General features: G+C 37.1%; 1 protein-coding gene across 1 annotated transcript in view; it reads right to left on the reverse strand.

Annotated features, from left to right (window-relative positions):
* The window catches only part of DCUN1D1 (defective in cullin neddylation 1 domain containing 1), a 39398-nt gene that overhangs the window by 13676 nt on the left and 4799 nt on the right, over nucleotides 1-20923 (reverse strand). Inside the window, exons 2-4 of the mRNA XM_036754475.1 lie at nucleotides 8150-8366; nucleotides 5713-5881; nucleotides 3880-4010 (exon numbers count right to left, since the gene is read on the reverse strand). Of these exons, the coding sequence (XP_036610370.1) occupies nucleotides 3880-4010; nucleotides 5713-5881; nucleotides 8150-8366 (517 nt within the window). The remainder of the gene's footprint in view (nucleotides 1-3879; nucleotides 4011-5712; nucleotides 5882-8149; nucleotides 8367-20923) is intronic.

Consider the following 20923-nt stretch of genomic DNA (forward strand, 5'->3'; position numbering starts at 1 on the left):
AGGAATCAGCCAAGAAGTTCAAAAAAAAATTCACACAAATCTGACACAGAGGCTTGATTCTGTAGTGAGGCAGGACTACATGCAGACACCTTTGTAGATGTCTCTTTTAAAAACAGAATTGCTGATAAATTAGAAATGGGCCTTGATAAATTTCATCCTTCAAAGGTGGAGAAAGTGACAAGAGGCATTGCTTTTCTGGATTTGATTCTGCACTCCAAGGAGAAAACTGGCCGCTAAGCAAGTATGGTCCCTCCATCGAGCCATTCGTGACCGAATTGATACAAGCTGGGCACGCTGAAGGGACACCTTGATTTGCAGACAACAGCTTTGGAAGGTCAAATAAAGGTAGACAAGATGCAGGGGTCTACTATTCTGCAGGGGAGGTTGGCAAGAAAGCCTCAATCCTGCAGATCCCAAGACAATGAGCAGAAGCAATCTAAGGAGAGTGAAAAGGCAAGAGGCCTAAGGAAACCACCACTGCAGAAGAGAACTTCAGTCTGGGCTTTAGTCTTCCGGCTTCTGGAGGGATTTAGTCTAGAGGAGAAAATCTTCCACTGAACCCTACCAGAAGGCAGTGGAAGATCCTGAGGAGCATCTCCTTATAAAACCTCACAAAGTAAATGTAATTGATAAAAAGCTCCGCATAAGAGCCGCCTGTACCACAACATACTGGTACCATTTGTGGATGAAACAAGAAAAGCAAACAGATGTTTACACGTGGTTCCAAAACAATCTGCTTTCATCATCAGTGATAGTGAAAACCATCAGCGAGGGGCCCTAATAGAAACTAAAGGAGATGAAGCTGGACTGAGGAGCTGCACAGTCCAAGTGCCCACTGAAGAAACGCATGGTGGAAGCGATATAATAGGAAAGCACCCAGGGCTAAACAAACTGTGGCAAATGAATGTGTGCTGTAAAAATGATGTGTATGATAAATACAGAGAAGCATGGAAAGAGCTACAAAGACTGAGGTAAGTGAAGTAAGCAGAGACAAGAAAACAATATGCACAGAGACAACAATGTAAATGGAGGCAACCACACCAACAAATCAAAAGTAAATGTGATGAAATGACAAAGATCAAGCAGGTCTTGAATGAAGCAATACAAGAGGACACCCCCCACCCAATCTCCTTCGGTAGTGGGAGGTCCACAGGTGTTACACATGGCACAGGATTTCAGATTTTTTTTTCAACATATCAATCAGTTATGCTGATTTTTATTCCTCTGTTCTTTGGGAGGAGTTCAACAATGATGATGTAAGAAACAGAAGACATTGATAAAAATTTATTTTCAACAAGAAAAAATGGTATTTTAACAGGAGATAAAAAAAATAAAAATATAAGCAGAATAAACATAAAAGAATAAATATAAAATAGTAAAATACAAATAGGAGCCTTGGGGGGCTGGGAGATCAAGAAAAGCCTCAGGTGGTAGATGGTGCTTCCACTGTGTCTAGGAGGCAGAGGTAAAGAGAAGTACAGTGCCAAGAGGGAGAATAGCCAGCAGAGAAGCACAGAGATGGATGGAGTCATATGTAAAGAACAGAAAAAGGCTATGTCAGAGGATGGGAAGGGCAGTCATGCACGAGGATGGAAAGTTAAGTTGGAGCCAGGCTGTGTATAGGGACTTAAAAAGCTAGAAAGGGAAGTTTATATTTGATCGTGGAGACAACAGAGAACCAATGCAGTTGAATGAGTAGGGGATGACCTGGTCAGATGTGGGCTTAAGGAAAAATTGCTTTGTCAGTAATGTTTCGGGTGAGCTGGAATGGGGAGAGATTTGAGGTAGGCATATCAATTAGGAGGCTCAGCAGCAATCTAGGTGAGAGGCAATGAGGACACGAATGAAGATAGTGGCTGTCTAAAGAGAGAAGAGTCAGGTGTAGGAGATGATGTGAAGACAGAAAGGGCAAGATGTGGCAGCTGATTTGGCTATGTGAGACTGAAGGATTAAAGATAAGTGCCAAAGTTATTCATTTAGGATAATGGAAGAATGGTTGTGCCATATGAAAAAAGATGAAAGGAACTGGGGATGTTTAAACCATTGAGAAGACTCAGGGAAGAAATGATAGCCCTTAGAGTATGTGAAGGTCTGTCATGTGAGAGAAGGACCAGATTTGTTCTGCGAGGCTCTACAAGGAAAATCAGGAACAACAGGTAAAGTTGCGAACACCAGAACTGCCCCAAAATGGAATGGGCTGCCATGGGAGTTGGTGTGTTTCCCCTTACTTCAAAGAAAGGCTGAATGACCACATTACTGCTACTGAAGAGAAGCCAATTCTTAGATCCTGCACCTCTCAGTCAACTGAGTGACAAAGATGTGACCTGCAGAAGCCAAAATATTGCCTAGTTCCTACATTTTCTAAAAAAGTCAAGGGTATCCTGACTGTACACATAAAACATTCACAAATATTTTTATAGTGGAGAAAAGCAGGTCTGTGGGGTTGATGGGTGCTGTCGTCTTCTTGGCTGACTCTAATTTAGTAATGGTATGATCATCTTTTCTATTCATTCGGAATCTTCTCCTTTCCAAGGTCTTGAAAACCCATCCTTGAGAATCTTTAAAACTGTGTCACCTCCAGCCTGGATAGTTTTGTATGGAAATATTTGGCTAGGTCCAGCCACTTTCCCCAACTTTTTCATTACCACCAAAAATTCCTCACTTAGAACACTGGGTGGAACCTAAATGTGGTATATCTACTATCATCACAAATGAGAAAAGGCTTTGAAAACCATCATCAGCAGACTCGTTCCATTTCAAGTCAACCAGTTGTCTGTCAAGCTAACTATCCTTAAACGTGAAGATATCACTTACCCAAAAAACTTCAAGAGATTTTTATTTCTTATCTAAACTTTAAAACTATCTCATCTACATATCTTTTTATCTCACTCCTTCCCAACACAAACTTCTTTAATCAGGCCCCTCCTCTTCCTCACCATCAATTCAAGTTGGTCCCTTCCTGCTCTGTCCCTAAGCTATCCCCATTCTATCCATGCTTCTAGACCCAGCCCAAGTCTCAGCCCCTCCAGCAACATTTTCACAACTCTTCCAGCCAGCCCCCCTTGATTTCCCCATACTACACAACACAGCACTTTAATACAATTCGGAGAATTTATAGACTTGAAAGACTCATTATGGTTTCCTGGTCTGAAACTTCTTTAGAATAAGATAATAGGATCAAAGACTGAAAGCTGAACTTCGGAGGGTGACCTAGACTGGCTAATTCCCTCATTTTACAGATGGGGAAACTAAGTCCCAGAGGAGTAAATGATATACCTAAAGTCATGCATGTTGTAAGGAGCACAGCCAGATCCTCTTGACTCCAAATCCAGTGTTCTCTCTACCACATCATGCTGCCTCCCACATCTATGTTCCCCCAGAATACCCATGAAGATAAAAACACACCCATGACTGAATACATGTATACACATCTATTTAAATATCACTCAGTATGACACAGGCATGACACCTATTTGTCAAAAGAATATTCAGAGAAAATTGTTTATCCACACATTCTCTTGTCCAGAAATATCTACTAGCTGGAACTTCTAAGATAATATAGAACAATTTATAATGATGACTAGAGAACTCAAAAAAATTTTGAACGGCCTTCGAATCCTGTGATGAACAGAGTTTTAGTGTTAAGTACATTTTGCTGTGTGCTCCTTATTTTAAGAGTAGGGATTCACAGAGAGTACATACATGGTGACTCAGTTTACCCCAGTATCCCCAACAATGCTTGACAGACTCAGCTCATGGCTCTGTGATGGCTAGAGCACTCTCAGAGAGATTTAATGTTTGTGAGACATACAACTTTCTAAATGTAAAGAAATTATCAAAAGATGTAACTTTAAAAGGCATTAACAAAAAAATACACACCTAATCCTTTTTGTCCTGGATTCTTTGCAAAATTGAAAGTAAACTGGTAAAAATCCTTAAATCGTCCTGGCTCTTTCAACTCTTGTTCCATCTTGGGTATCTGGGCCTTTAGCTTTTCTATGCTGTCACATCTATATTTTAAAGTTAATTCAGAAGTTATTTTTTATTATATTTAATTTAACTTATTAATAAACATTCATCCTTATTTTATAAAACTTACACAACTTTTTAAACAATTTCAGAAATTAAAATTTTATCCCTTAGATTTAATATATTCAGTAAAACTACACTAATGCTTATGAGACATGCAATTTTTTTTTAAATCTAAAGAAATCTGAGTTTCTTAAAATAACTAAAAAAACTAAATTGGTGAATATTTAAAAGTTTGAAATGAACTAACAAAGTGCTTCCCAGTAGAAATTCACTTTAATGGCTAGATTAAAAAAAAATGATAAAATGATCTGTAATTTATATGACAAAGAAAGTATCCACCAAAGCAATATTAGACAATTTCAGGGCAGTAACAGTTTTGATAAGTAAACAGATGCTACAAAAGCTCAAAAATACTTCTATGATTACAAGTTGAAGAGTAGTAGCCAATATGCATTTTTGGAGGAAGTTCTTTAGCTAAGAGCTCCCTATACCAATGAAATCATAGGTATGGACTTAAAAAAAAGAAAGGTAGGCAAAAACTCCCTTCATAATTTTCTTCTTATTTAAGTAGTTACACATTTTAGCCTGCCGCTCACCCCCTTTTTAAAATAAAAAGTCACTCTGTGACCACATAATTAGTGAAATAAAAATCACTTAAGTGACTATATTATTTACAAAGCATTTTACTTTTAAGTTCAAAGTGTGTTATATCTATACATAATTCATGACTAAAAAAAGAACAAACATGTAGATTTTTTAACATATTAAATAAGATAGGAGTCTACAATTTTTTAAACCCATCTACATCATCTTCCAAGGTATTAATACTTTATTTTGAAATTTGATTTCGAAGTACACTAAGTTATATTGTGACTTCAAATTTGGCTAGGAAAAAGGAAAAACAAATAATCTGGAAATTCTAATGAATCCACCTCAGCAAAACAGTAACACTACTATAGAAAATTTCACGTGGTGCCCAAAAAGCAGAAGGATCAGCTCTATTCACCATCCAAACTGAATTACTAGGAAACCCAACAAATTATCATATTCTGGGAAGATATACAACTAGTTCCATCCATGACTTGTACTAGTCTACTTACCCAAAGCTATATATAGCAGAAAGTGAATTCAGGGCTAATGAACTGGTCAAATTTAAGCAATCTACCACCTCAAAAATGCTGTGATTCCTAAGATTTCAATGTTCTAAACAAAATTCACAAACTAAAGCTGGCAGCAACATTAGACATAACCTAGTTAGTGAAATTTGCCTCTTTTTTGTAGGTCAGAACATCGCAAACCTAAGAGGCTGACACCACTTCTCTCTGGTAAATGAAAAAAAATTGCAGATTTGCTTATATATCATTAATCTATGGAAAATTTTAAAGAATATTCATTTTAATTTTTTACACATGAGGAAACAAGGATAAAGAGCTTGGTAAAAAATATTTCATAAATTTTCACAAGTTGGTGACAAGACTGTGAAATTAGAAATAAAGACTACTAAACTACACAAATAAGAACCTTTCTAAAAAATGCCTCCTATTTCAATCCATATTAAAAAGAAAAAGTTTTACATATGGATTATAGTCAAAATTTTAAAGTTAACAGCTTCCACAAATCAGAGCAACTTGAAACTCTTACGATCATGTACTTAGCTTCTCCTCCCTGCTGTATACTCACCCTAATTCGGTCATGCCATCCATGAACTCCTGCTTTGAGAATTCACACTGTGTTGCTGCTCTGAACTTCCAAGCAATGATTAGTACACTAATACTGGCTGGGTCAAGTGCCAGGTCATCACAAAATTGCTGTATACCATCTATACCAATTTTATTTTCATCTTGAGGATCTTAGGAAAATAAGAACAAGTTGATATAGCAAAAGAAAAGCAATTGAGTTCTATGACTTTATTACACATCACTGCTTCCATGCTTTTTAAAACAATGCCTTCATGAGAAACAACAGTGCTTTTAGGGTCGCATTTTAAAATTGTGCTCTTCACAATTTAGCCAAAGTTAAAACACCAATAAAACATTTTCCTCACAATATTTTTAAACCAACATGTAGATACCCCTCATCCCCACCTCCAGCCAAAGCAAAGTCATGTATACAACAGAGTTTTGCTTGTCCTTGGGACACTCTTCCATACTCACACACATTCAGAAAATCAGTCACCTTTAAACAGGAATGTAACTTCTGAAAGAAGTATTAAAAGTCATGTTTTGTTTAGTCATTCTCTAAATGATGATCACAACAGAATGAAATCCCTTTTCTCTTATGAACAGCTTGACCACAGAAGAACATTACATTCTTAATTTGAAGAAATCACCAACAATAGTTATAAACTGTGATATACATATACATATATAGATATAGATATATAGATATATATATATATAGAGAGAGAGAGAGAGACAGACAGACAGACAGACAGACAGACAGAGGGAGCACAGGGGGAGTTGAATACGAAGGGATATCTAAAAAAAAAAAATTAAGGGATGAGAGAGGAATATATTGAGAGAGGGAGAGATAGAATGGGGTGAATTATCTCACATAAAAGTGGCAAGAAAAAGCAGTTCTACTGTAGGAAGGGAAGAGGGGGCAGGTGAGGGGGAATGAGTGAATCTTGCTCTCATCGGATTTGACCTGAGGAGAGAATAACATACACACTCAATTGGGCATCTTACCCCACAGGACAGAAGGAGGGAGGAGATAAAAAAGGGGGGACAATAGAAGGGTGGGCAGATAGGGGAAGGAGGTAATCAAAAACAAACACTTTTGAAAAGGGACAGGGTCAAGGGAGAAAACTGAATAAAGGGAGACAGGATAAGAAAGAGCAAAATATAGTTAGTCTTTCACAACATGAGTATTGTGGAAGGGTTTTACATAATGATACACATGTGGCCTATGATTAATTGCTTGCCTTCTTAGGGAGGGCGGGTGGGGAGGGAAGAGGGGAGAGAATTTGGAATTCAAAGTTTTAAAAACAGATGTTCAAAAAAAAAAGTTTTTGCATTCAACTAGGAAACAAGATATACAGGCAATGGGGCATAAAAATTTATCTTGCCCTACAAGAAAGTAAGGGAATAGAGGATGGAGAGGGGGAGTGGGGTAACAGAAGGGAGGGCTGACTTGGGAACAGGGCAACCAGAATATATGCCATCTTGGAGTGCTGAGGAGGGTAGAAATGGGGAGAAAATTTGTAATTCAAACTCTTGTGAAAATCAATACTGAAAACTAAAAATATTAAATAAATTAAATAAAACAAAAGTTATAAACTGTGCCATTCAACCCAATGGTACTGGCAAGAAATCTGTCCAATTTAAAGAAAAGCTACTTGCCTGACAATCCCCAAAATTTCTTTATGTCATTTCTCAAAAATTTTGTTGGTTGAATCAAAGGAAAGAAAATGGACTCCCCCACTATTTTTAAACTAGGAAATGGAAAGTGAAAGAATTTCTTTCAGTAGAAAGAATGAACTCAGCCCCTTGATTTTCCTAAGGTAAGAATTCCAAGGTACATAAGAGTCCCACGGAATACTTCTATCCAAACTAAGCTTAAGTCAACAAGGAGTCTCCAAGCTTACTGGTAAAAGTTATGGCCAAAGTCACTTTAAAAGTGTGTTGAATATATTATAAATTGATACCAACATTTTCTCAAAACTCTCCCAGGAAAGAGACAGAAATTATACCTCAAAAAGATCAATACTTTAAAAGAGAAAAAAAATAGACAAACCAAGAAAAAAAAAAACCTGTTCCATATTATTCAGTAAAACACAGTCACAGGATGATAAATATAATGGGCCTTTAGAGGTCATCTTGTCCAATTCTCATTTTACAGATCAGGAAACTGAGGGCCAAAGAGGTGAAGAGACTTGCCTAAAATGGAAGAGCCAAGATCAAAGGTCCTGGTAATGCCAGGTCCAGACTCCAAGTCCAGTCTTTTTTCATTACTTACCATTCTGCTAAACGTGAGGACCACAGAGAAGGCTTCCTTGTGAGTACAGCTTTCCACAAGAGCTTGGTCTGGGTAACTTCAGTTGATAATATATTTATTGAGATGTGTTATACATGTTAGTCATTTAAACTAGAAATGACAGGAGAATTAAAGCACTCACCTTTGTATCTATTGTATAGCTGTTCTAACTTCTTTCTGTCTAATGATCCTTTAACACTTTCTCGTATATAAAGTTCAGGATTTTGAAAAAAATTGTCTGTTGCAACATCTAACTTCCAGTCATTTTGAGACAGACAACTCACAGCTGTTTTTTCACTAGATTGTGTGAAGATCATAAACTGACGAACTTTATCCTTCTGCGATGATTTCAACTTGTTCTATTGGAATGAGAAAAGAAAGTGGAAAAGATATATGTAACAACCTACAAGACTGGATTTTTCCATTGTAGCCTATTAAATATGATTTCTACTTTGTTCTCACTAAAAACTATGACATTTTAATGATATACTTTTGATCAAACAGTATTCATCATAAGTTTTCTTAATATGAAATAAACATGATTACTTATCTGTATTTTGGGAAAGAAAACAGAAGCATATAATCTATCAATTTTATTTTGGGTTCCCTTTTTTATCTTCTCATACTTTTCACTCATCTAGGAAGAAATACAGAATTTGCTCAAGAATCCAAGAGACTCCTACCAGATTCTCTTCTTTTTCACCTTGGGTACCTTTTTCCCTTGACCTCCAATCACTAGCCCCAATACAAAAATTTTTAACCACTCTTCTTCAACAGAGAAGCATTACTGCCTGGCCCAGACAATTTCTCATCTCTTCTGACCCAGAGAAAAGCAACAGAGAACAAGGCTGTAAGCCTTGTCTACCATCATTTGCTTCCCTCTAACTAACACTTCAGGTTTAATTCTCAAAGCTTCCCCCAATCAGCTGATCTACTACTATTCTCCTCTCCCCCACCCTCCACTGTCGGTACCTGCTACAACAAACTCCATTAGGATGCCTGTACCTGAACTATGGCCCAGAATCGCTATGATTTATTTAAATCAGGGAACATAGAATTTTAAAGCTAGAAGGAACCCAACAATCATCTAGTCCAATCCATTCATTTACCATAGAGGAAATCAAGACTTAAGAAAAGTTCAAAGATTTGTTTGTCTTTCATCTCTGGTGAAAGAGAGCCTCCATGTCCCAAGGCAGTCCAACTCAATTTTGGATGGCTCTGACAGTACATTTTTCTTTACCTTAACCTGAATTTGCCTTGCAAGAACTGCAGTGTCCCTAGTTCTCTCTAGAGTCAAAGAGAATACCTCTAATCCCCCTTCCACAGGATGGGCAATTTAAAGGATGGAGCAGAGGCAAAATTACGTGGGTTTCACTTCCCACTGCGGTGGGGGAAAGGGCCTAACAGAAACCTGCACATGTCCTTCGACTACAAGGAGACACCACCAACATCTCTTAGTGCAGTGAGAGATGAGAGACGCTGAGGCACAAAGCCTAGTGATTAGAGGTAGGGATAGAAATTAAGAAGTAGGGGCAGCTAGGTGACACAGTGAGTAGAGCACCGGCCCTGGAGTCAGGAGGACCTGAGTTCAAATCCTGCCTCAGACACTTGACACACTTACTAGCTGTGTGACCTTGGGCAAGTCACTTAACCCCGATTGCCCTTGCCTTCCCCCTCCAAAAAAAAAAGAGAGAAATTAAGAGGTAAGAGTTGGAAAGAGAGTGAAGAGTGAAAGGGAGTTCTCTGCCAGGACACAGGGGACTTGGGGGGCGGGGGAGGGGGGTGTCAGTCCATAGGAAACACTGGCTGAACTCTCCCAAAGAACAGTCAGGAAGTAGTTCTGGGGTAGTGGAAAACATACTAGACAAGAACTATGGATCCTAGTTGAGTCTCTGCTACTAATAATGTGACCATGGGCAAGGATCTCTAAGCCTGTTTCTTCTCCCCTAAAACAAGGGGTGTGGACTCTGTGAACTAGTTTACTGCTTCTAACTTAAAATTCTACATCTAAGATCTGTCCTTCTTAAAATTGCCTCCCAGAACCAAACACAATACTCCAAATATCTTCTAACAAGGGCAGAGCACAGCTGGACTGTCTTGGTACTCTAGTCCTGGACATCCTTTTTGGTCTAGGCCTGTGATTTCATGAGTGTATAAACACCCCCTGCTAATACAGAGCAGCTGAAATTTCATCATACATAGGTGCCTGGAGTCCTGCAGGTTAAGTGACCTGTCCTTTGTCATGTAGCTGATATGTGTCTGGGAGGCCTTGAACACAGGTCTTCCTGACTCCAAAGCTAATCCTCTATGTACCACACTGCTTGTCCTGGGCATCATGCTATTGAATACAGTCTAAAATCATGTTAATTTTTTGGCTATCACATCACACTGTTCACACAGATTGTGCTTAAAGCCCACTATTATCCACAAATCTTCAGTTGAATACAGTCTTGCCTCTCTCAAGATGATTTCTGTAAATCATGTGCAAGACCTTACATTTATTTTTTTTTCAATTCCAGCTTTCAAATGGCCAAATGGTGTAATCAACTGACATATTTTTGAATCTTGACCCTGTCCACACTTGGTTACCTGCCCTTGTTTCCATCTTCTGAACATGTCTTTTTAAAATTTAAGTTGGTTGGAGAGCTCCCTGGGAATCCATATTGGTCTCTTAAGACCAAAGGTCTTCTTTCTCATTGCCCAAGGTCACACAGCTAAGTAGTGATAGTGAACCAGGATTAGAATCCAGGTCTGAATCCCAGTCCAGAGATCTTTCCACTAAACTATGCTGTTCCCTGTGGATAAATATTTATAAAGCATTTTGAACTTTTCAATAAAATGTCAAAGTTCAAAACATTTTCATAAAACATGAAAAGCCAAAGGGCTTCCCACAATCAAATAGATAAAAACCAATGCTAACATTAAATATATGTAACTAACATGGAACAAATATGTCTCAAACCAGGTTTAATTATACATTTTTCCCCTCAAAACCATTATTGCTTATGACTAAGCTTGAAATGGACCTCTCTTCTTAAAAAGTGATGGTCCTGTTGTATAATTATTAATTTCTAAATTAAATTTCAATAGCAACCCTACCTTTGAAGGGGTTGTTTGATATTGCTGAAAATAGAAGGGGAGGGAGCTTCTCATTTGGGGTAAAATTACCAATCCCCTCCTCAAGTACTTTATGGAGAGGTTACTTCAGAGACAAGCAACATGCCAGCAGTGACCATTAGCTACCCTCCTAACTTGTTCTAAAAATGACAGAAAGCAGTTTTAAAACGAGTTCAATGTGTATCCATATATGGACCCATAGAATATCACTTACACATCCAACATCTCAACATACCTCTCTGAAGTTTTCTAGATTTTGATAAAGCACCTTCTCCCCAGAATTTTAAGAGTTTCATATTCATTACACTAAAATGTTATGGGGGGAGGGAGGGAAGGAGAAGGGGTCACAGGGAGTTGGGAAGGGCAAGAACACGTTTCAGTTAAATTTTCTACTTAATTCAGAGAATTAAGCAAGAAAACTTTTTTTGTTTCAATCTTTATAGCAGAAAATGGGAAACTGATACATTCATAAAATGTATTAGTGTACATTTGTCCCTAAGACAAGTATACTGAAAATATTTTAAACATTTTTTGATACAGAATTTTGCAGAAGATTAAAACAAATTGCAAATTCTTCCCAGACCATAACTAGGATTGTTTTTCTTTTAAATTCCTGCTTTATTAACTTGGAATTATAATATCTTAAAGTTGGGGAAAAACTTCAGGTTCTGTTTCAACCTCTACTTGAATAGGAATTGGTTGTTACAACATCACCCCCAATAAACAGTCTCCTGGCCTCTACTTAAACCCTCCCAACTTCCCAAGGTGGCCCACTCCACTTTGAGACATCTCCAGAAGTGTTAGAAAGACCTTTTTCAAAAAAATATTGAACTGAAACCTTTCTTTGCAATTTTGATTTACTCCTCCTCATTTTGCCCTTCTGAGAAGTAAAATAAACCTAATTCCTTGTCCACATGACAGTCTTCTAAACACTTGAAGACAGTTATCTTATCTCCCCTAAGACAACGTCCCTTGTATAGGCTAAGTAACTGATAGGACATGGCTTCAAGTCTCCTCAACATGCTGGTAATTTTACAATGGTCTTTTTAAAATGTAGAGCTTATATTTTAAGAAATTGAAAAATACATATTTAAGATGAGATAAGACCAGCAAAGAGTATATGTTGTGGGAACTATAATATCCCTTGTTCCGGCCACTCTACTCTTATTAATGCACCCAGAGAGCATATTAGTTTTCTATGGATTTCTTTTTAACTACCATATGACACTGTTAACTCATGGTAAGTAAGTAGTCCACTAAAACTCCAGGGCTTTTTTTCTCATAAACTGTAGTATGGCTTTAAGTCATCACTAGGTAATGTGTAGGAGGATATTTCATGGTATCCCAGTACCAAAGTAGAAGACTTTGGTTGGCTTGACTTTCTTTTAAAAATATCTCTGATATATACATACACATATATGTATAATATATATACACACAGAGATACGTATATGTATTTACAGAGATATGTATCTCTCTATGCGTGTGTGTCTGTAAATACATACATAATCCATTCTTACTCGTTTGATCGTCATTTGTTTCTTAAAGGTTAGTTGTAAATCCATACAGAAAAAGGTTTTAAAATATTTACTAAATCCTATTCTTTGTACTTTATAGCTTTTGATCCCCCTTGCTGGAGGAAAGAAGGAAAGCACAGTTTAAGTCACTTTCTTATGGTCAGTGGCCAAATCTTGTTTCTGCCCCCACAACATTGTGTCCAGCTCCTCTCTCTCTAAAAGCCGCTACTTAGTGAAGGTGCTCATCGATTCTCACTCTCACTACTGAAATAGTCTATTAAGTGTTTTCCTACCAAGTACCTCCCCACTTCAATCCATTCTTCACAGCTGCTAAAGAAACTTTCCTAAAGCTCAGGTCTGACCACATTATTCTCCTATTTATAATAGATGTAGAGGTGCAAGAGACCTCTGGTCACCGAATCCAAGCCCTTCGTTTTAGACATGAGTAAAGTGAGGCATAGGGAGATTACTCAGTATGCCCCAGCAGCTCCCCTCCCCCATCTCTAGGATAACCTGTTGTTTGACAATCTACCTGTCTAGACTAGTCCAATATACCCTGTATGGTGATAATGTCTATGCACTGCTCTCCTAGTAATCTGTTACAATGCAGCCAAACTGGCCTTCTTGCTTATACCCACAAATTACATTCTATCTGGAAACATCTTAAATTTGACATGTGAAAAACTAAACTGATCCCCGAAGTCTCCTCCACAACCTTGTCCTAACTTCCCCATTACTGGGGAAAGCACCACTGTCCTCAACTCCTCACTCTCTCCCGTCTCCTCTTCTTCCATATTCAAGCTGTTGCCAGGGCCTATTATTTCCATTTTCAATTTTTTCATACATGTGCCTTTCTCTCCACTACCACTGCCCCTACCCTGGTGCAGGCCCTCATCCCTTGCACCAGACTATTGCAATAGCTTGCTGGTCTCTCTGCCTCAAGTCCTCCCCCTCCACCCCCCCATTCCATCCTCCACTCTGCTATTAATCTTCATTAAACACAGATCTATGTCAACACCTCCCTCCCTAATTCAGTAAATGCCAGTATCTCCCTATTACCTCAAGAATCAAATATAAAATCCTCTGTTTGACTTTTAGAGAACTTCATCATCTGGCTCCTTCCTACCTTTCAAGTCTCCCTACACCTTACTCTCCTGCATACACCCTATGGTCCAGTGACACTGACCTCTTCGCTGTTCCTTGAGGAAGACAATCCAGCTTCCAATTTCAAGTTTTTTCCCTGGCTGTCCCCCAAGTCTGGAACTCTTTCATGTCTATTCCCTGCCTTCCTTGGCTTTACTAAAATCTCAAAGTTGCAACTAAAGTCCCACCTTCTGCAAGAAGCCCATCTCAGTATTCATTAATCTTTGTTCCATCTCTCTGCCCTTCAATCTATCCTTCCTCTATAGAGCTTGTGTGTACATGGTCATTTTCATGTTGTCTGCCCCAACAAAATGTGAAGTCCTTAAGGGCAAGGATTATTTTTTGCCTTTCTTATATCTCAGTACCTGTAAAAGTGCCTGACACATGGTAGGCATTTAATACACATTTATTGACTGACTGACCATCTCTTCAAGCCTGGACTACACTCCTTCCTCATTTCTATTTCTTGAAATTGTTAATTTCCTTCAAGATTCAGCTCAAGAACAAGCCTCCTACATGAAGCCTTTCTTGATCCCCCAGGTTGTTGATGGCCTCCCTCCCAAAACTACTCTGTGTTTACTTTGTATATATTCTACACAAACTTATGTATGTACATGCTGTCTCCCCTGACAGAACAAAAGCACTCTGAGGGCACAGACTACTTCAGTTTGCCTTGGTATCCCCAGCACTTAGCCCAGTACCTGGATCATAGCGGGTATTAGATGATTGACTTTGCATGACAAAATGGAGCTGTTGAATCTATTAATGACTTCCCAGACAGCAAAATATTTGAGGATTTGGGGAATAAAAGAAGAGCTGACAAAAATCTTACCTATAAAGATTTTTTAAATCATAAAAATGAATAATTAAACACAAACAATTCAAAGTATTTGAAGAGATTACATTACATTAAATTCCAATTCCATTACATTATATTTCAATGTTTTAATTTGTCCAAATGTAAATTTCTTAAGGGTTGTTGTTTTTTTTTTGGGGGGGTGGGCAATTGTAATACTTTATATTAAAATGTTTAGGTGTAAAAACATATGGCCAGTATTGAATAAAAAGGCTTTATTCTTCTTCTCCAATAGCTATTGATTAGCAAGGCACTGGATCAGGAAGAGTGGGTTCTTAGAAAGCCAAATGACTATCCTCACTCGGCAAAGATGTTATTCATAGCTCCCCCATTCCATTTCCCAGATGATTCCCAGAACCCGGAACAAAATTTTTTAACATTTGTATAGTAGATAGAACAGGTAAATTCAACTTTGCAGTCAAGTCAATGTAATAAATTTTGGGTTGGGCACAGAACGTGCCCTCTCTTTTACCTTCAAAATTCATGGACAAAATTTATACACTCACTTCCAGAGTCACCGAGAAAAATCTGAGAATCTAACAGAAAGCACCCTTTTCTCCCTGAGTCAAGGATAAAGGGGCAAGGGGAATCTGGCACTCCTCTATAAATTAAGGCTGGGAAATGGGAGGAGGGGCTGGCCAGAGAAGGCATTTCTTGAGGCAGGAAAGAGGTGCTGAGGGATAGGTAAACACCTTCTTTATTTTTTTTTTTAAATCTCAAGTCTGGCATAATCAAACTATTAACAACAAAGAGTATCACAGCTATTAAAATTTAGCACAGCCCAATTATGTGCCATTAATCTAGAAACTTTTTTGTGAATATGCTTGAGTAATCACCAAATTAGAAAATACAACTTTTGGTACTAAAATTAGTTAAGATTATCCAAATATATGATACAATAGCAAAGATACAAATGTATATAACACCTGTTCTGATCATGGTTTTTTTTTTTACTGTCTTGTCAAGAACATATGGGATACTTTGTTAATTGTTACATAGCTCTGATTTCAACTCTACCAAAGACTAACAAAGTAATGAACAATACAATAACTTGGAATGACAGTCATCTATTAACTTCTAAAAGCCAGAAAGGCCATTCGTACATTTTAATTAATATTTAATCATACCAAATTTTAACATTTCTATTTAAAGCAACATAAACATCACATAAAAGAGTAAAAGATGAAGGTGAAGAAGTGAAAAACACTTTAGATATGACAAACATATTATTGCCACCAAATTGACCAAATTTATTTTATGAAGGATAGAAATAATTATACAGTATCTTACTCTTCTTAGTATTTACTAATTTCTTACCTAGATTTCATTCTAACATGCACATGTATGCATGCACTCATATTCACAAAAGATTAAGGCTCCCAATAAACTAAAGCCTAACATTTTCAAGCAAGAATTAATTTTAAAGATGCCAATACATGATACTTGTAAAAATAAAACACACCCTAACACCAATCTTAAGCATTATTTCTAAATTTTGTGACTACAAATTTACAGCTGCTCACCCTGCTCTGCTTCATCTTTCTTTTTTAGAACCACCAGAAGGAAATAAAGATGCCCAGACCTAAAAAGTTTTTTTTAAAAGGAATTAATTTTCTAACTTTATTCCAATTACTTCCAGATTCAAATGACATTAGTACATACCCCACTCCCATCCCCCCACCAAAATCTGTAATAATTTCTTAGAAACCTTCAGTGACCACAGGAAAACGTGCATATTTATTCTGATACTAACAAAATATTTACTATTTCAAATAAAATGAGTAAAGATAAGCCCTGGAATCTTATCTTTGACATACAGAGATCACTTAGGTAGTCAAGTATCAAATTCAGTCTTGTTTCATCAAAAATCAATCACCTATCTGAAGTCTTCTCAAAGATGTTGAGGGCTAAGGCCAAAGGAGAAAACTGCTGCCTATTTCTAAACCTTCAAAAGTTTGTTTTCAAAGCTACCATTCTAGAAAGGGCAAAGTAAGAACACAGTTGAAAGGTATTCCCTCCTCTGCTACCTTCAAAGAAGCCTTAAAAAAAAAGAGTAGGGGGAAAAAACAAGGGAAAGAAGGAAAAGGAGGCCAACAAAACTATACAGAGGAAATCCTTCCAAGTGCTATAAAAAGGTAAATACAAACATGTGCAATTTTCAATATTTAACTTACAAGAGAAAAAAGTAGCCATTCCTTAACTATGACTACCTAGAGGGATCGCTTAGAAGTGAAACTGTAAGTTCCTACAAAAAATTTAATATTTCATAGATGAATGCAAAACTGTAGAAGAGAAAATGTGTTTACAGGCCTGTCATAAGCCCATTTTAAAAACCGTTGGCAAAAAAATAAGTGGTTACAATTTGTGTTTTTATATGTTCAGAGATAGAAAAGCCAAAGCTTAACAGGGAAGATAAAGGGGCTTGTGACTCCGAGAAAACAGAAAATCAGTGGATCACAAGATGATATAGACTCTAGAGCTGAAAGAGCCTTTTGCAGCCCTAAAGTCCAAACCCTTTATTTTACAGATGAAACCACAGGTAGAAAGCAAAATGGAAGGGAAATATGTACTGGAGAAACAAAAAGTTTCGGTTTTAGATATAAAAGACTTAGAAAAAAATTAAATAATTATTTTAATTTAATAATTACCCTAATAATGTTCAGCACAGGCTGAATTCATTCAGAAGTTTTCTATAGCCCACATTTGCAACTGATAGTTGAAATGAACTTTTTTCAAAGTGCTGAACTATTACTAAGAATCAAAAAAGGAATACATACACAATGTAATTACCGCACACAAAGTTATAAAGTATAGTAGCAATATACCTCAAAAAAGTATTTCACTCAACAAAGAAAAGATATTTTCAACTTTCTACAATGCACTTACGAATTTACTCTGCACCCTTTAAAAAATGTTACACTACACACAAACTTGGTTATTTGTTTATCAGATTGCCCAAAGGCTCAACTTTAAGTACTAGGGACTTATCTTTCACTTTCCACTTTCATGTTGATAATTTCATATATGGAATAATCAAATTTAAGACAAGCACTGCTTAACAACAACAACAAAGAGCACTCTTATGTGGTACGTAGTGTTTATTCAAAATGCTCAGCACTGGAAACTGAATATTGGCTTTGCTATGAAAAAGTTCAAGTCCTAGCTGTAAAAACATAGCCATGACATTCTCCCTAATTTTGGATTATCTGTAGTAATGGAGGTAAGTAATGGAGGCATCTGCAAATAGATCTAGGATCTCACAGATTTAGGAGCTCTCTCCAACGAGGCTTAACACAACCTAGGAACTCCTGTCTACGTCTTCCCATACATGTACCCCCCAAGGCCACCATACAAGTCCTGGAGGCATTCCTTGAGCTCTCTTGTGAATGTGAGTGTATTCACAATGCACCCTGGCTCTGGACCACTTATCCCTTACCCTCACTTTTGGACCAACCCATTTTCCCATCCTGTCACACTTCTCAATGATATCTTTTATTCTACATAATAAGCAATGGTAACTTAAAATACCCAGACTCAGCAGAACCTCAAGATTGGAAGGGGCTTGAAAGGCCATCTAATAGTCCAAACCAAACCTGTACAGGAATACTCTGTACACCAGCATTTAGAAGATAATTTACACAATGATGACAACAATATAAGTGAAGTGAATGACAAAACAAAAGAATCAAAACTGATTGCTGTGAAATTATGATGAGCAAGCTGGATCGCAAAGAAGAGACATGAAAAGGCACTGACCACTTTCTTTGGAGGGTGGGAGGAATAGGACACTAAAGGTTTTGCTGTCACAGTGGCTAGAATGCAGGGTCGGGAGTAAGGAAGACTCATCTTCCTAGGTTCAAATCTGGCCTCAGACACTTACTAGTTGGGTGACCCCAGCAAATCACTTAACCCTGTTTGCCTCAGTTTCATCTGTAAAAATGGGCTGGAGAACGAAAATGGCAAACCACTCTAGTATCTTGGCCAAGAAAATCCCAAAAGGAATCACAAGAGTCAGACAGGACTGAAAAACAACGGAATAACAATACAATGCAAGACTTTTTCCAATGTATTGCTTAGCTCTTCTGAATTGTTTATTTTTTCTTTTTTATTCTTTGTAATAACAGTTGACTCTCTGGGAGTAAAGAGGGAGGGAAAAAGTGCGAAACTCTGATGATATAAAACCAAAAATTATAATTTCTTATAGTAATCATTCATTCTCCACCTGTAAACCTCCAGTAAAGAGGAATAGATCCTGAAGTATCCCATTCTGCTTTGAGTCAGCTTTAAATACTAACAAGTTTTTCCTTAAAGTCAATTCTCCTTTTCACAATTTCAAACCACTCTTTTATGTCTGATGACCAGCGTCAAACAGAACACACCAAAACTCTCTTTATCATGACAACTTTTTAAATACTTGAATGCAGTTAATACATTCTTCAAGTCTTCTGCAACCTAAACACCCACTTTTTCTTCTGATATAACAAACTAGGCCCCTTATCATGCCAGCATCCTTCCTCTCGTACGTGCCAGCTTGTCCATGTACATCCTAAAATGTAGTAAGAAACAGTTAAATGAGCACCCCCCTATTCTGAACACTGTTCCCATGTTGCACTATGATCACGTCACTAAAAACTTCAAATGTTTTTCATATAACCTAGCTGCTAGTCATGCCTCCTCCAACTGTACTTGGGTAGATGGATGTTTCAAACCCAGGCAGGTTTTTCCATTTAGTCCTACTAAATGTCATTGTTTTAACCTGCTGAGATCTTTGGGGATCCAGACTGTCAAGCCTGTGTGTGGGTTCTGTGTGGGACAGGTCTATATCATCTCCAATATGCTAAGCATACCATCTATACCTTCATATAAGTGAATGAGAAATATGTGAACCAGCAAAAGGCCAAGAGCAAAAGAAAGAAAACTTCTTTTAACTTTCAGTTTCCTCAGATGTAGAAACAGGGAATTGAACTAAAGAATATGTAAATTCCCCTCTCAAGTTTGAAAATTCTACAATTATTTTCAATTGTCTCCCCACAATAAATTCTCCAGCAAAGCTTCTAACAAGTGGTAAAATTAGCTGACAAGTTTGGCTATGACCATGCTCTCTATCTAAGGTTTTAATTAACAAAAGGAAGAAAGGAAGAGAAGTTAACAGACCAGTTTGTTTTACAATCTGTACAATCAGCTCCTAGAAAATGACAATTGTTTATATTGAAAGATTTGGGGTACAGTCAATTTGCAACTCAGATATCCTAAATCACTTTGTTTTTATTTTCAACATACTGTATATTAATCATCTGTGCACATGTTGTTTCTCTTCCCCACCCCTATTCCCAGTAGAAACTAAGTTCCTTGAGTGTAGGGACTCCTTCAGTTTTTGCCTTTGTAACCCCAGTGCCCAACAGAAGCTTAATTTTAAAATGCTTGTTCAATTAAGTTGAATTGAAACATAAAAATATTAGAAATGCCATATACAACGAACATTTAATTGAACCACTAATCTCTGAGGTCAGTGCTGAGTAATTTTTAAAAATAATAAAGTCACATTATTTAACACAGAAAAATTACAAAGAAAATTCTTTTAAAATTATACTAGCTATTTAGTGGAGAATAACTTGAAAGTAATAACTTTCAGTAATTAGTATTCATTATATAATACGACTTCAACCTTTTTTTTGGGGGGGAGGCTGAAAAAAAACAACAACCTAAAAAACTGAAGTACATCTAAGTAAATACGCTACTTAGTTCTACTCAAGCAATTGTTTGTGTCCACGCAGCAACCAAATCCTACTTGGAACTATATATGTCTTCATCAAATTTCATACCTAATCCTGTCACAAAGAGAAACACATATCCAGTTTGAAAAATGGAGCTTTACATTTTCATCCTACTTGGGTCAATGTATATGATGAATATAATATAACCTGAAAATAACCACTCAATGCTAAGGCCTGTCCATTTAGAATAAAAAAAAAATACTACATTAATTTAGCTTATATTTTACAACTACATGCACTAAAAAAAATAATTGGGAGAGGGTTGGGTTTTTTGCGGATAAGTAAAATATTTTCCCCAAAGTATTTTGGCTTGTTATGAAAGTATAATTAGGCCACCATTCAACATGGCAAGAAATTACACAGAAATCAATCGAAAAGACCACCTCTATAGGAAGAGTATTTGCATAAAAAGTCAACTTTCCTGAGCACAGATTTTAATAAGAGCATAAACAACTAAGGATTTTATTTTTAAAAAAAACCTGCCCGAAAGTACTTTTTTTTTGGTAGAA

This window comes from Trichosurus vulpecula, chromosome 4 (genome assembly GCF_011100635.1).
Source record: "Trichosurus vulpecula isolate mTriVul1 chromosome 4, mTriVul1.pri, whole genome shotgun sequence".
Lineage (NCBI taxonomy): Eukaryota > Metazoa > Chordata > Mammalia > Diprotodontia > Phalangeridae > Trichosurus > Trichosurus vulpecula.